The 16831-nt window shown below is 36.7% G+C and overlaps 1 protein-coding gene across 2 annotated transcripts in view; it reads left to right on the forward strand.

Annotated features, from left to right (window-relative positions):
- Positions 1–9487, forward strand: part of LOC122833198 (chemokine-like protein TAFA-1) — a 34396-nt gene extending 24909 nt beyond the window's left edge. For both annotated transcript variants that reach the window (XM_044120610.1, XM_044120601.1), the window contains exons 3-6: positions 4551–4691; positions 6215–6339; positions 8431–8506; positions 8642–9487. In XM_044120610.1, the coding sequence (XP_043976545.1) occupies positions 4551–4691; positions 6215–6339; positions 8431–8463 (299 nt within the window). In that variant the 3' untranslated portion in view covers positions 8464–8506; positions 8642–9487. The remainder of the gene's footprint in view (positions 1–4550; positions 4692–6214; positions 6340–8430; positions 8507–8641) is intronic.
- The last annotated feature ends 7344 nt before the right edge of the window (positions 9488–16831 follow it).

A 16831-nucleotide genomic window follows, 5' to 3' on the forward strand; every position in this document is an offset into this window, starting at 1 on the left:
ACATTAATTCATGACTGTGCTTTAACAAGAGACTGCAGAATCATCTCCACAGGAATCTCCACGGTGGTGAACAATTCTAAATGAAATTTCACGCATCCCCACTTTTGTAATCACAGGAATAAACACCCGACTCCAATTAGCATTTATTGCCACTAAGAAGTATGATTTGTACTTGGGCATTTGTTCGTGTTTTTTTTTTAAAGGATAGAAGACAAACTCAGCTTGAATAAAAAAATAGGCAAATATTTGTTTTCTTTGATTCAACTGAAGCAACAGTGAGTTGGTTTAATATTGAAACAGGGAGGTCTCGCAAGAATAAATAGAAAAGGCTTGTTAACACCTATTTATGTAACATATGGGAGGCACAGTGAGTAAAATATTTAGTAGAGAAGCATAAATACATGGACAACAACAACGTTTTCTTCTATTAGATTTGATAGTATGTCTGTCAGACTTGTTGAAATTTGATGGAGATAAGTTCAGACCTTTTTCCCTCTGCGAAAGAGCTGACAGTTTTATTCTTTTTATGTGAATATGAATTAGCAAAACAAGGAATTGTAAATTACGCCAGAGTGTTTTATCTGAATCTCAATGTATTTTTTATTAACGCTTACTTGCAAAGTATTCATACATATTGAACATGAAGTGAGATGAAAGAAAAGTAAAAATAGTTTCAGATGTCTTGTTACAGGTCTGAAATAAAAAAAAACATAAAAAATCAAACCTGTGGAATATATTTGTATGCACTTTAGGCTTATACCTCTAAAAAACCCAGAAGTCATGTTATTAGTAAATAGAGTCCCACTGTGTGTGATTTAAATTTAAATCTCACTGTAACCATAACTCCCAGGTATGATCAACTTTTATTGTTTCAATCTTGGGTGGTAGTAAAGTTAAGAAGCTCTTTTTTATGCTTCTTAATTTAAAAAGAAGGCCTCAGAACTTTGTTAGGTAAAGAGTGACAATCAACAGCATAAATATCAAGAGACACCAAAGCTAGGAATAAAGTTGTGGAAAAGTTTAAATCTGGATTATAAAAAAATATCCTGAGCTCTATGACCAAATGACCAGACAAAGACCATTGTTGAAGGAATATGATTAGGAGGCAAAGAAGAAGAAGCTCTGATCTGAGGAAACCAAAACTGAACATTCTGCCTGCATGCAAAGCACTAGAAAACCAACACAGAGCATCAGCCTTAATAAGTCAATTCTCAATGTGAAACATGTTTGGAAAGGCAGTGACAAGGAAGCTGGTCAGAGTTAATGGGGAAAATGGATGTGGCAAAATTCTGCAAAATTCAAAATCATTTTAAACAGAGGCTGCAAAAGACCATTGAAGGAAGTTTCACCTTCCGGCATGTAACCAAATAATCCTAAGTGATTTAAATTAAAACAACAAAATCCAACTGAAAATCAGTCAAAAGACTAATAAATTGCTGTTCACAGAGGGTCCCTATAAAAACTGACTGAGGTTCAGCTATTTTGTAAAGAAGAATGAGGAAATCTTAAACAGAGAGGTACAGAAAAAGACTTGCAACTGTAAACACAGTGAAAGGACTTTCAAAAGTATAAACTTAAAGGAGGGTCAATAGAAATGAATGCCAAATGCTCAGGTTCGTTTTTATTAACATTTTGATACATATTTGTGACGGATAATGAATGCTCTTGCAAGGCACTACATACCTTTTCCCACTCAAGTCAACATTTAAACTGTTCAAAGCACTTTGTGATTCTTCAATGGCATCTTTCACATTGTACAACTGACCTCCATTTCAATGTATTTCTGAGTTTATATAACTTAGAACCAGCTGGAGGCTTTGGGTTTTAGTGGGGAAATAGTGTCTGTTGTGTCATCTTAATCAGATTGCACCAGAGCATCATTCACGGAAAACCTCCAGTAAACACAAAGTACCAGCAGCTCCAGATATTTATCAGATCATCTCCAGTGATTCGGTGCAGTTTACTTTTTTAAATACAGCAGGGTGTCACTTAAGGCTGAGTGCTGAGATGAATTTTTGCTCAAGAGAAACAACTCTGCATCGAGAGGACATTGCAAACTAAAATATTCAAATGTCGTAAAGTGATATGCAAATCCAGGCATGACGCATTTCACAAACCCACAGCTCATTGTCAAACATAACTTCAAATCACTTTGCTGGCAATATACCAGATCCTTTCCCCCTCTCAGTGCTCCTGCTCTCTGCAGCCTCCTTGATCTTGTGTCACGCTGACGGGTGTAATTGTCAGATGGTCCTTTACCGCACAACTCTCATCTGTGGAGAGTCTGAGAGTGGTGGGTGGGAGAGGATGGCGGTTGCGGTTGGGTCGCGTCCGTTTGGTCCAGGCTTCTGATCCTTCTGGACACAACCAGCAGTTTGGTGATAATTGCGTGGAGGCTCCAGTGTTAATATTTCTAATAACCCCGAAGCAGACCTTTCCTTCTGTCAATAGATTTTTTTCTTCCTCTGCACTCCAACACATCTATTCATCTTTTTTACTTTCAGCATGCTACAGGGATCTGTCTGAGAGAGAGGAGAGTACAGAAATAATTTCTCTGGTGTATTCAACTAAATCTGAGTATTTTATCAGGATTTCTACAGCTACATCAGTGCTAAATATAATTATACACTTTAAAGTTAGTCTTTACCTTTTTAAAATAAAATACTATTTTTTAACCTTTGTTACATAAGATGCTACTCAAACTGTATGAAACTATACTTTGCCAGAATGTTCCTGGTTTCCTAGCTATTATGTTGTGCCCTGCTCATAGGTCATGTTTTAAACCTGTATTGTAGAATGGCTCTATGTTTGAAAATATGTGAAACCTGACATGAAGCTATGAACAGAATGTGTTATAAAAAGATCTTAATCAAGACAGGTTTGAAACATCCTTTTTTTATATATTATAATGAGATGAATGAATGAAGAAACATAGTGATTGGGAGTAATTTTCACAAAAGAAAAGTGATTTTTCCTTTCCATGAATTATTCTTATTGTTTTATTATGCAAAAATGGCAACGTCTTCCTCTAAAGCACAAGAAAAAAGTTATTTATGGATTAATATCCATCCAGGTTTGGTTAACTAATGGAGTGCCTTGCAAAAGCAATCAATAAAGTTTCCCAATTTTATTCATGTCACAATCTTAATCTACAATATCTGTCCCTGAGGATTTTCCCACAAAGTAGTGTACACTGTAAACTGGTACAGACAAGATTTTGTTTTTTCTTTTTGGTTTTTTTTTTTTTATCAAATAAATAAAATTCTGAAATACATGCCATTCCAATTTATATTCAGTTCCTCCTGAGTTAATACTTTGTAGATTCACCTTTTCCTGCAAATACAGCTGCAGAGGAAGCTGGTATCCTTTTGGGCATATGTCTCTACCCGCGTTGCACATTTAGGAAGTGAATCTTTTACTAGTTCTTCTTTGGGAAAAAGAGCAGAGAAAATGTGAACATCAACTTCTTGCTTTAGAATGCCAATTAGATTTTGGTTTGGACTTTCTAATACAAATATAATCTAGCTGTATATTTAGGATTTGTTGCCCAACTGGATGGTAAACTTTCAGACCAGATTCAAATCTTTTGCAGCTGAATTTTCCAACGAACTCTTCAAGCTTTCCAATTTCTTCTGGTAAGGAAGAAATTGAATCCAACATTATGTTTCTGTATTTATGCTCAGGTTTTGGACTTGAACATAGACACCTGGTTAACATTTGCTTGTTAATCAGAACATGGTGTTCTCAGACCAGAGCATCTTTTTTTTACGTTTGCTGTATTCCTTACATGGCTTCTGGCAAACTTATTAAGGCTTTTTTTTTTACAATAATGGCTTTCTTCTTACCATTCTTCTATGAAGGTCAGATTTGTAGAATACACAAGTAGTAGTTTTCCTGTTGACTTATTCTTCAACCTGAGCTCTGCAGCTTCTCCAGAAGCCACAGGGCTCCTAGGTGCTTCTCAGGTAATGCTCACATTGCCTGTATTTTCAGCTGTGTCTTGGTGGGTTTACAACTGTGTCCCAGTCTTATATGACAGACTGAACTGTGCCAAGGGAGATGTAAAATTCTTAAAATATTATTTTACAACCTCACTTTAGTTTGAATATCTTTATCCCTGACCTATATGGTATGTTCCTTATTTATTAATGTTTTCTAACAAATCTCCAAGGTCTTCAGAGAACAGTTGTATATATACAGAGATTAAATAAGTCAAAATTTATTTAGTAAATTAATGACTTGATTAACTGGATTTAATTCAGAGTTCTCGGATTAAAGGGTGACAAATTTAAATGCATGCCACATTAAAAAATATATGTATACATATGTAAAATAAATAATTGAAAACCATAATTTCAATTCTCATTCACGAAGATGCAGTGTTTTGATCTGGTCTACCACATAAAATCTCACTAAAATACATTAAAACCTGTGGTTGTGACACTACGAAATACTTTGAAAAGGTTTACATAAATACTTTTGAAAGGCAGTCTATGGACTGATGTTTACTGAATTTAATTGTGAGTTTTGTCTGTTTTTCTCCTCCTCAGAGGGAGGCACGTGCGAAGTAATAGCTGCTCACAGATGCTGTAATAAGAACCGAATTGAGGAGCGGTCACAAACGGTGAAGTGCTCCTGTTTGCCCGGGAAGGTAGCTGGAACCACAAGAAATAGACCCTCATGTGTGGACGGTGAGTATTTTAGGAACACATTATAACACTGAGCCATCAGCTTAGTTGGAGTCCAGTCTTAGCACAACAAAAGCTTACACAGTGTTTCAAGGTTTTCTACAGCAAAAGGATTACTGCATTCTATCAAAATTGATGACTTGTACAAAAAAAAATAATAATAAAGAACCGGACATGTTTTCTAAAAGACGCAGAGATTTGTTCATATCTCTTAAAATATGGAGTCAACCATGCAGTACCTTGTCTCAAACAAGACAACAATAGGGATAATGTCACATCCACATGTTGTTGCCGACAGACAAACAGGGTTTCTGAAAGCGGAAGCTTTTCTCCAAATCAAGACAAATATAGCAGCTGAATTTAACACACCTGAGGGAAGAGGAGAGAAAAATAAAGCAGAATAATGCATAGAGATTCAGGCAAAATAGAAGTTGTTTACATACAGTGGGTAGATATTTCATAACGGTTACATGTGTGCTTTGACAAACATCTCCAATAAAGCCTCAACCTTTGCAGGAAATGGATTTGGTGCATGGGTGTAACTCAACTTAAAAAACATATTGGCTCCAGGAAACCTCTCACCTGCAGCTTTTATCTTAAATCCTTTTGCAAATATTACAGCAATCTCTGAACAGACCGCAGGAATTTGAGGTCTCTTGATGTCAGCTCTGACAGATTCTTTCCCTCGGTCTCACATTACAAACCATTTACTGTCTACTTACCCTGTATTTAAAGCAATTTTCTCTTCTGATGGAAAGTGTGTGGTGTGCATTAAAGTCAAGTCAGAGTCACACCTCCCAGTTCTCTCTGTTGAAAGGAAAGCCAAAGTTCTCCCCTCTGCATTTAGATCTAATTGCATGCCAAAAAAACCCATATTGGAGAGCATATATATATATATGTATTTTTTTTTTTCACTTTGACGACTCTGATAGATTGAGAAATGTAAAATATTGAACATTTTCTAGTTTTATTAAAGGTCAGACCTTCCAGCTTGATAAATTGGATCAAGAGATTCTGAAATGCAATATGGATTTTTGTATGTGAGCTGTAAAACATAGTTTAGAATGAAACATAATATCAAGGTTTCTGTAGAGTTGTAAAAATGATCAACGATGTCAATTGTAAATTATCTAGTTAAGACCTAAGAATCCTGACCCCATAGGGATAAGAGTGTTAGAAAATGGATGAATGGATGGATGGATGGATGGATGGATGGATGGATGGACGGACTGAAGAAGACTAGAACACACTAATTTTTTACATAATTCACGTGAGTCTTAAATTTAAATCATATGGGCATTATTAGGCTCTAAAAAGTCTCAAAAGTTGTTCACTAACACTTGCACCAATTTTTCAAGAGCAGAAAAATATGAAGAAAATGCAAAATTTAAAGAGGTAACTCCTGGTTGAATTGAAAAGGAGTTATCCAGTCAGACCTTGAGCTCATCCATGTTTTAGGTGCTGGATTTTGGTTGGCTCTCATTTAAAGTTAAACATACCCATACTGCTGATTTTCTTGTCTGTAGCATCCATAGTAATTGGAAAGTGGTGGTGTGAGATGGAGCCTTGCCTGGAGGGGGAGGAATGCAAGACGCTTCCTGACAACTCCGGCTGGATGTGCTATGCCGGAAACAAGATCAAAACCACAAGAGTAAGTTAATCTGTCAAAACTAAGAGAAATTCTACATCATTCACCTTCACTTAAAGTGAACTTGATTCATTCTTGACAATTTAACTCTAATCTAAAATCTGTCCCAGTAAATAAATATGTATCTCCATAAACCAGACTAACAAAGTAAAATATGTTGACTTTGTATAAAGTATATCATAATGTGCAGAATGTGTCCTCAATACTTGATCGTGGGCATGTTTTTTATGAATTACCATGTTAGTATGGAGTCACATGGAGGCGATCAGCCTGTGGCACTGCTGAGTGGCTCAACAAGTTGAGTTTAACAGCGACCTTTAGTCCATCTGCCTTGGTGGCTTTGAATTTTTGCATCTTGCTCTTGACAAGGAAGATGAGTTTGCTGAGCAATTAAGCAGAGTGATTAAACCAGGCAATGATATTTTGCGTGGGCATGTGCCAAGTCCTGCAGGAAAATTAAAGCAGCAACTCCATAATGCTTCAAACTTTATAAAATGGAAAATGGCCTGTACTTGTATAGCGTGAAGTATGCACAACTTCTGCTGTAGGACTGATTTCCAGACCCTGTAGTAATGACCTTTTGTGGCTTACCCTCCTTATGGTGGATGACCATGGCTGACAACTGAAAAGTCAGCAGTCTTTCTCATGATTATGTAGGCCACAGCACAACAGTTTTAGAATAAAAATTATATTTTTATTGTTTTATGTCTGAGTGACGGAACCATGCAATACTTTATACAAGTTTCACTTTTTGAAATTTAAAATTTTAATTATTTACCTTTTCTTATATATTGTCATTCATTGGCATGTACCACATTGTCACCTACAACACACATTTGTTTTTCATTCTTTGCTTTATGTATGTATAATCATGACTGAATCTGCATGAGGCCACTGTTTGGATGGCAGCATCATATGGTTGTTGCTAAAGATGTGACGCAATCATTTTAACCAGGGTGTTATGAAAAACAAGCCGATGCATTTTGTTGAAGAGCTGGAACTGAAAAAATCTTTAATTGCAGGGTTCTGTAGAACTGCTGTATCTCCTGGCAGTAGAGCTTAAGATGGGATGTTTTCTATTGCTTTTGACTGTACACCATCTAAATTACTTTACTTTATGTTAAAAGAATTTGTCATCTTTAATTGGCTGTTTCTCTTTTGGGTATTTTATTATATAATAAGGGTATACAGAAGTAATTCAGATTTCAGAAGAAAAAAATTCTCATCAGGGAAAACACTTTTCCTCCGTTATTTATAGCTCCTTGTTTGTCAAATCAAAACTGTTAGGCTTTTGGGAGGAGAAGTGACTTTTGTTCTTAAAGTCCGAAAGGTATTGGACTGCAGTCAGCATAAGCAAGACCCTTAAATTGGAATAGGGATCAGCTTGAGTCTTCATTGACAGCCCACGAGATCCTCCGGCTCAGGGCAGGTGAAATTTTTGGGGGGTCTACCACATGACATTATTTTACCAACCGCCTCAGGATCTTTCAGGAAATTTAAAATGAATGTCTCATTGTGTCCAACCTTTGCAGTGATGGAGGGCTGTGAGAGGCCTTGCTTGTGCATTTCAAAAATCCTGCCACGTTCAAGGACAGAAAGCTTTTTTGCCTTTCCCCATCAGTGGGTCACAAAAGTGTGAAAGCTTGATGGGAAATGACATGAAAGACATATTTTTGTGCACATTTTGACTCTTTACAGATAATAATCTTAAGCATTTGATTACCAGGTTGTGTGAGGTATTTCTGTCTTCCTTTTGTACATATATAGATGTTTGTATGTGTGTATGTGTGTGTGTATATTCATATCTTATTTTTCTTTTCACAAAAAGTGCAACCTGAACATGATGAAATTCAGCAGGCATTGTGGAGTTGAAAAATATTCACAGAAATAATGATGGGGCCGGAGCACTCACTTGCCTAATAAATGTGCATACGATGCAGAGTGGAGCTGAGGGAGACAAACGTATAGCAATGTGAAGCTGGCTGTGGAATAACAAAGCAGCAGTTATTGCTTCTGAATTTCACTGCAAATTGACTTGTTAACAACATAGTCTAACCTTCTGTTTCTGCCTTCCATTTTTTATTTCTTTGTCAGAATACTCAGCCATACACAACATCGACGTATTAACATTTGGTTGGAGAGGATGCAAGGGAATACCTCTGGTTCAAAGGTCAGACTATTTCTACATACTGAAGCACCACTGTAGTAATTTATTTCTCTCATCTAATTGCTCAGCTCTGCAAAGGGCAAGCAGACATTTTGTGCTAACCTCTGTGATGTTCACACTTTTTTTTCCTTTCTTTAGCACTGTCATTGGACCAATTATCACAAGAGACAATGAGCCTATTGTTGCTTCAAGAAATGTGAACACTTTCAACTAAAAGTGTAAAAAGATGTAGAATAGGTAAAGCACTTGGTTGAGGCTCCTGAAAATACTGATGCTTCAGGCAGCCTAAGAGGAACTTCATCACAACCCTCTAATGAATCTATTTTGATCTTTTTTTTTTTTTTTCTTCAACTTTGACATGGAGGACGGCTGTCTCTGCATTTGGAATTATATTTTGGGAGTGACTGCTTAGTGAGACGGATGTCTGCGGCAAAATACCAAAACAGGGGGAAAAGAAATCAAAGGACATGGAAGGAACAAGTGCAGAAGTTGACAGCCCTCAGGATCTTTTTCTCCCTTTTTTAATATTGTGGAGTGTAAAATATTGTGCATAAAATGTTTGTCTTTTCCAGTGTACATGAAAACTTCATTTGTGCTGTTGGTAAATCTTCCCTCTTCTTCTTACATGCAAAACCCAAAACAGCCAAAGGTTGATGAAACTGAGTAGATGATGTGAAGATGAAACAAATGCATTGTGAAAGAGATGTTTGTGTGTCTTGAGACATTTTACCATTAGTCTGTGGGCTACTTGTATGCCTTTCATCACCTCCTAAATGGCTTTACGAATTGAACTCGCGACCATTTACCCTGGAACTGATGAACCCGACAGAAATGTGCAATCAGTGGGTTGTTTTCAATACTTGAAATGCCTTATTTATGTTAAATGGTTCAAATGATGATTATGTACATATGAAGCCATTTATTGATATGTGCTGAATTCCATTAAAATTGTTGTTCCTGTAAAACATTTTTTCACTTTCACTTAGTAAAATCTGAATACACTAAAAATGATATGAATATTTAATCTTTTCTTCAGTCTGCAGGGGTATGATTATTTTACTGTCTTTTTGTGTCTAAAATGTATCCCTAAACTATGAAAAAAATAACTCTTTAAATCTAGAAATTGCTTAAAATCAACCAAGTGTTTAAGCAACCCTGAAGGACTGCCACTAACAATGTATTTTTAAATAAAACTTAATAAGCTATTTTCAAGATGAATCAATTAATCTAAACAACAAATAGAGAATATTTGCGGCACCTTTGCTATACATCCTACTTCACAGTGTTACCTGTACGCTTTCCCTTTTCCCTCCTCACTTATTTGAGGTTCTGGTTTAATTATTCAACAAAAAATAGGACATTCCTTTAAGAAACTGATTCATCATTAGTTCTTTCCAATTTGTTGTATGCAAACATACAGAACATGACTTCATAAGCATATTTGGATAATTAGTCCTGCAACAAACATTAGCATAAATCATTGTTTGCTACAAATGTAAATGTAACACCAAATGTAATACTACCAAAAATGTCAAGCAGGTGCTGCAGTGTTTTTTGTTGTGATTGAATAGTGATTATGTTGATTTTAACCACGAAATAACACTTTTTCCCTTTTTGGGGGGTTTGATTGTGATTAAAATATCGAATAAAATACACCACCATTTATCCAACTACACAAAATGACTGTAATATGCTATTATTTTAGCTATGTTTAGTGTTTTTTAGTCAAATTAAAGAGTCATATAAAGAGTAAATTACTGCCTCACTTCAGTTTGGATATTTTACTTTATTCCCTTAAATATTTTGTTGAAAATTTGAGTGTATTTGCATTACTCATTTTATAGGTTGCCCTAGAAACTATTTTGAAAATAAGAAAGTAGCAGCAAATTTTCTCACAATGTAAATTTTTTTAACACTGAACATAATTTTAGTGACACAAATCCTGTGATATTTCTAATTTGAACTATTTCAATACTTTTCTTCCTATCTCTAAATGCATTAACACTATTCTTAAGCCACAAATAACAATTATAGTAATGAATGTCCAACTCATAGTGGATTGTTTCACCCACTACCCCTTTGAAACTTCAAATTAATGGTCAAAAGGACAAATGTGGGGATAAATTTAGGAGTAATGCTATGAAATGGAGTCCAGCTAACTTGGAAACAGACAGCTTCCTATTGCTTTCCATTTTTATGCTAAGCCACACAGCTCCTTGCAATTACTCCATAAAAAGCAGGCATATTGAAGAACATTAAATCTTTCAATCCAGCCTGAGTCGGACACTAATCAAGCAGTCTCCCTAAAATCCCAAATTATTGCTTTAAGTTATCAACAGCTAAAAAAAAAAACCTCATTAACCCATCACGCTTGCATGTTTCAGCCAGAAACACAGTCATTAATTGGTGTCGCTCTGCACATTTCAAAAGACTTTTATAAATATTACACACACAGATGAATGGATATCAGAACTAGCTGTTGTAAGGGCAGAACACAGCAGGATATTGACCAACCCTTTCAAAGCCAAAGCCCCTCAGGAATTATTCCCGGAGGAACTGCCGGTGTCGTGTGTGGTGTCATCTATTCATGGAAATCGGATGTCTTTTTGAAGAATTCACCAAAGTAAAATAACTTGACAATAATGACTTTAGAATTAACTCCTTTTTTTTTTTACCTAAAAATAATTTTGCGCCTGTCAACTTACAGCATGGTAAGCCAATCACAACAGTTTTAAGTCACAAGAACTGCATGAACTTCAGATCACTTGCAGACAATAGAAGTACTGCCTCTTGCAAAACCTATTCATATATCTTGAAATTTGGATCATTTTGTCATGTTATAACCACAAACATCAGTGTATATTATTTAGGCTTCCTGTGACATATAGCATATATTATTAATGTTATTAGACCCATTTACTGCTATGTATACAATATTAATCTACAGTTGTCCAAAAAAATTTCTGGTGATCCAGAAATTTGGAAGGATTCTCTGCTTGATTATTTGATAAATGTTTATTTCAGTAGGTTGTTCTACATATCAACCTTTTTACTTTTAAACTTGCCTTTGTCAGTATAAGTCCAGCAGACCAGGGCAGTAAAATCTATTGATGACTACAGCAGTACATGTCAGTGCTGTGGGATACAACCCAGTATAGCTTTATTTTTTAGCCTGCTCTGAGTCAATAGATTGCAAAACCAGGTTGTGCAGCAATTAGAACTGCACCTCCTTTGTACAGATTTGCTGAAAATAGCTACAGCTCAATTGGACTGAATGAAGACTGTTTTTTCACAGATTCTCAATTTGACTGGATGTTATTTAGGGGTAGCAGAGTAAATGCACACCACAAGTTTTAGAACATTATTTGTAAAGAAAAAAGACATAAATATTTATATGACTTTACCTTGGTCTATCACATAATCTCAATGAATTAACAGTTGTAACGTGACTAAATCTTCAAGTTCAACAGGTGTGGATATTTCTTGAATTTTGCTTGGTGTTCTATGTGGGTTCCATGATCAAGGTCGTTTACTGATATTCTCTGACAAATCTTTGAGAGGGCCTCAGAGAAAAGCTTTAGGACATTGTTTTCAAACTAGGTATCTTCTAAAGGAAAATGGTTAGGATGGATTTTATTCGACCCAGTTTGGAATAAACAAGAGTGAATATAAAAAATGGTCATTTCTATTCCACTTCCTCATAATGCCCATCTTTGTGTAAGTATGTCTCACAAGATTAAACAAAAAAATAATAATTGCATGGAGGTTTTAAGGTTGCAACAGGACAGATATATATACTGCATTTCTAACAATGTATCTTCTAACAAAGAATGAACATCTTGTCAATGTTGTTCAGATAAATCATATATCATGTTGTGGTATTTTACAAATACAGCTTCAGTCAGTAACTTAAAACTCTTTTTCAACTTACAATCTTGACACTTCTATGATATGTTATATCTTTGCAGTTATCCATCGAAGGATGAAGCTTAAAGGGTATTCTCATAATCTTGCAGATATCTATTTTGTCTAAAAAGATGAAACATTCACCAAGGGAGCTTGGAAAAAATAGATTAAATGTTCTCTCAGCTGCACAGGCCAGAGCAGTGACCAACGCCGTCGAATGAAATATTGCAGTCATGTTTTTTTTTGTTTTTTTTTTCTGGCCCCAGGCAAACAACATACGTTTGCAGCTTTAAAATAATATCCTTGGAAAAAAATAAAAAAAATAAAAATATCACTGCTGTGTAACAGGTAGAAAGTAACAATTTGACTTTTATGACCTTATCAAAAACATGAACCCAGAATAAATTTCAGCTGCGAAGTAATACTCACACAGGAACACACGAGCTCGGTGAGACACATGGCTGTTACCAACAAAGTCGTTTTAATTGATGCTACCTTTGGCAGGCAAAGCGTAAACTGCATGCTGCCGAGGCTTTTTAATGAGAAGAGAAATAACTTGTTTGGCTTTAATGAGAGTGATATTTTACTGTAAATCCAGGTGTGGGTGTACTAGCAATCAATACACATCTGAATGACATTTATTCAAAATTCATTCCCCACTGCAGTTTTTCTTGTCCTGTCCATGGCGTGCTGTCTGTTGGCTCTGAAAGCAGCGCAGCAAGGCAGGTGCCATATTACAGCATGCTGTCCATCATCGGCTGTCCTCACATTCTTAGACTTCTCACAAAGGCAGCTGTGGTGGCTGTGCAACCTCTGTGTGAATTAATTACCATGCATGTTAGGTTTCGCTTTTATTTTCCTCCAGGCTGCCAGGCTTTTAACAGGAATCTGAAAGGTCTTCTTTCCAACATGGGATTCCTAAACGTCTGTAATGTGTGCAAGATGCAAGCACTAGGCATCCCTTTTTCTGTCAGTCTCCAGAGTGGCTCTCTGTGCTGCTGCTGTGGGGCTCTGATGTTTCACATCGCACCACAGAGAAGAGAGATTTAAGACACAAGTGACGGTGATGTGCACTGACTTTATTTTCATGACGCACCGGGGACGTCCAGGGATTCAAGGATCCCATGGGACACTTTTCACTCAACACACCAAGCTATCTGGTCATGCACCAAATATCTGCTCTTGGAAGTCTTCTTCTTTTTCATATATATCAACTTGGAGCAATGGGACAAGACGATAAGGTGTTAGGTGTGAAATGGTGTCCGCTGAGACCAAAACCCCTAAGCGCGCAGAAAATTATCTGCCTGAGCAAAGATCAATGCTGAGGATTACTTTTTAGTAATGCTATTAAAATCAACTGCAGGACTGAATAAATATACAAAGACTTTCACAAAAACACATTTAACGGTGTAAAAGCTATCAACTGCTTTTTTGTGGTTGTTTTCTGTGGCATCAAGCAGTGACCAAAATTACGCAGTCTAATCACATCCTGTAACCGAGAACTGTCTCCACTTCCCCCTGCAGGACTCTCGGATTTCAAAGTCAAGGTAGCACAGACCAAACTGGATTCTAATTAAAGTTGACATCAGGTGCCTCGTGCTCCTTCCCCCCCTCCTCCTCAGGCTTTCATCTAAATGATTCATGCAGAGAATACCAGGCCTTTCATGCCGTTAGGTCCCCGCAAAGGAATAACAACTTGATCACAAGATGGCAAACTTAGATAGATTTACAATGACACCCAGCACGGTGTCTGTTGCACTAGCTTAGACCAAGTTATGTCAACACAAAACAGGAACACACTGCTGGCATTTTACATATTGTGGAAAAGGTGGGTTTGTTTATTTTTTAAACAAACACCCGAGTTGCATATCATAGAGAGTAAATTAAATCAGAGGACTAAAAATGTGTCTTCTAATAGAATCGCATTGCATTAAAGCTATAAAAGGCTTATATACTAGTGTGAAAAAAAAAACCTTGTATATTTTCTGTTTTTGCTTTTTGTGTTTCAGCTAAATGTTTTATGTCATCAATCAACTTTTTATTTCATATCATTTGATCCAACTTGACATGGAACAGTTTCAAATAATAATCTAATTTATGATGGGGGGAAAAAAGCCACAGCCACCAACCTGGCCCAATTAAATGTAATCGACCACATGCTGTATGTTGAGCGGCTGAGTTCAGCTTTACAAGCAAAGCCCCGGGCCTGATTACTGCCAGACCTGTAGAATCAAGTAGTCCATTAAGTAGAACCCTGAAATTTAAGTCTGACAGCTTAAATTTCAGCTCTGACATTCGTTTAAAAGACTTTGAGATTGTAATGAAGAACAAGAGCCTACCAATGGAGAAAACATGAAACAGTGTTGAACTTTTCCAGCAGTGGTATAGATAATAAAATTACCTATGGCTGCATTGACGACTTATCCAGGAGTTCGTAACCGAACCTAAGACACGATCTAAAGTAGTGTGGGGTTAACTTTCCTCAGTTAACATCAACAATCATCATTCAACAAAAGGAATACAACTGAACAAAAACAGCATCCATGAGAGACTTCCAAGGTCAGAAAAGCTACACGCCAAAATTATAATTTAACATAAAGTATCTTGATGATCCCCAAACCCTTTGGGAAAGTATTGTGTGGACTGAGAAGAAAGCTGTATCTGACTTAAAAGTGGGGCAACAATTTAGAAAAATAACATTTTACCTGGAGGCAAATCTGGTGGTGGTACTGTTATTGTTTCAGTATGCTTTGGTGCTTTTGGACCTGGAAATTATTGACACAACTAATTTAACCATTTTACTCTGTATCAAAATAAGTCCCAAGTGACCTTGAGCTCAAGCTCACTTTGAGCATTTATTCAAAACACATCACCAGGTCTATTAATGATTAGGGCTGAATAACAGGAAGTGACATGTGATGTAAAGATCAGGAAGTCTCCCCACACAATTTCTTCTAAAAAAAAAACAAAACAAAAATGTCAAATGACGTCAGTGTTGCAGTCCTGTTGTTAGGAAAGCAAATGCCTCAAATTTAAATCACAAATCTCACCCTCTTCCTCTTCTTGTTGGAAATTCCTTCTGGGTCTTCTTACACTTTTCGTACCTACAGTTGTCCGGTTGCATAAACTATACATCATCACTGCATCACTGCCTTGATCCTCAAACCTGACATGTCCCTGTACACAAACCAGGCCTGTAACTACATGTTGGAACAGAAGTGGATTGACTTTGACCACATCACTGCTTTCACAAAACACAAGTAGATTGAAAACATTATCTTAATTGCACCTCTAATTGTTTTCTAAAAAGTTAAACACATAAAAGATTTCCTGCTAGTTAAAGTTAGCATTTGATGACAGAGGCACAATAATTTAGGGGGGACTTAGATTTTCAAGTAGGGTTAGGTTGTTTTAGATAGTGTTTTACCCCTCAGTAATTACTACCATCTTCAATCATCTTTGAAACTTAAATATGTATTTACTGAAATTAGTCAAAACCTAGTCAGTTTGATGATGGTAAACGTTTACGTGTGATAACGAAGTGAAAACAGGACACATCTTTGAGGTGGGAAATGCTCTATGAAGATGTTTAGTTTGCAGGTGTGGTGAGTTGAATAAGTTGCAACCGGCTGAGAACCTGATGTGATTGTTTAGAGATTAATGTGACAAGCTGCGCCTCGATCACGTGTTGCAGGTTTGTGGAAGAAAAATGAGCTCAAGCACTCAATGTCACTCTGGGTGAAAGCGTCGTCTAAATGCCTGCGGAAACGCAAAATTGAATCCTTCTATAAAATTGTCGAGGATACAGGTACGCTAAATAATTGCTGAATGGAGAGATGAATACTTGGAGCCTTTTTCCCCCTCCCTTATAAATAGGAAGGTGATTTATCTCTCTGTATGAGAGAGAAGAGAAGCTTTGAATTAAAGATGAGCTCCCTGTGCCTTTTGTTGGGCTATTGTGAATAACACAGCACATAGTACACAGTTAGTTCAGGTTTGCAAAAATAGGTTGGTAAAGTGGTTCAGCTTTGTAGAACCTGAACAGACTAAGCGTGACACACATGTGCCTCCAGGCTGAGTTTGAGAGCTGTGTGTTCTTATTAGTGAAGTTGATTTGGGCTGGTTGTTAGGAATAATCTGCGGTGGACCTGGAAATTAAAATTGTTGTGCCCTCAGAGGAGCCTTGTACGCCATTAACACTTCTTTGTGTGTAACATAAAACCACCTTCATTTTCCTTTCACTCCATTCTGTGTGCAGTGGCAGAGAATAACAGAATGTGTCATCAGCTGAGACGAAGGACATGGAATGAGCAGCAAGCGACTCATGTCCAATCTCTCTCTGTGACCGTTGTGTCTTGCTCCAGGTTATTTTCTGTCTCCACCTCTCGTCCCTCACACTTAAACTTGAACCTAATGGGTACT

This window comes from Gambusia affinis, linkage group LG01 (genome assembly GCF_019740435.1).
Source record: "Gambusia affinis linkage group LG01, SWU_Gaff_1.0, whole genome shotgun sequence".
Lineage (NCBI taxonomy): Eukaryota > Metazoa > Chordata > Actinopteri > Cyprinodontiformes > Poeciliidae > Gambusia > Gambusia affinis.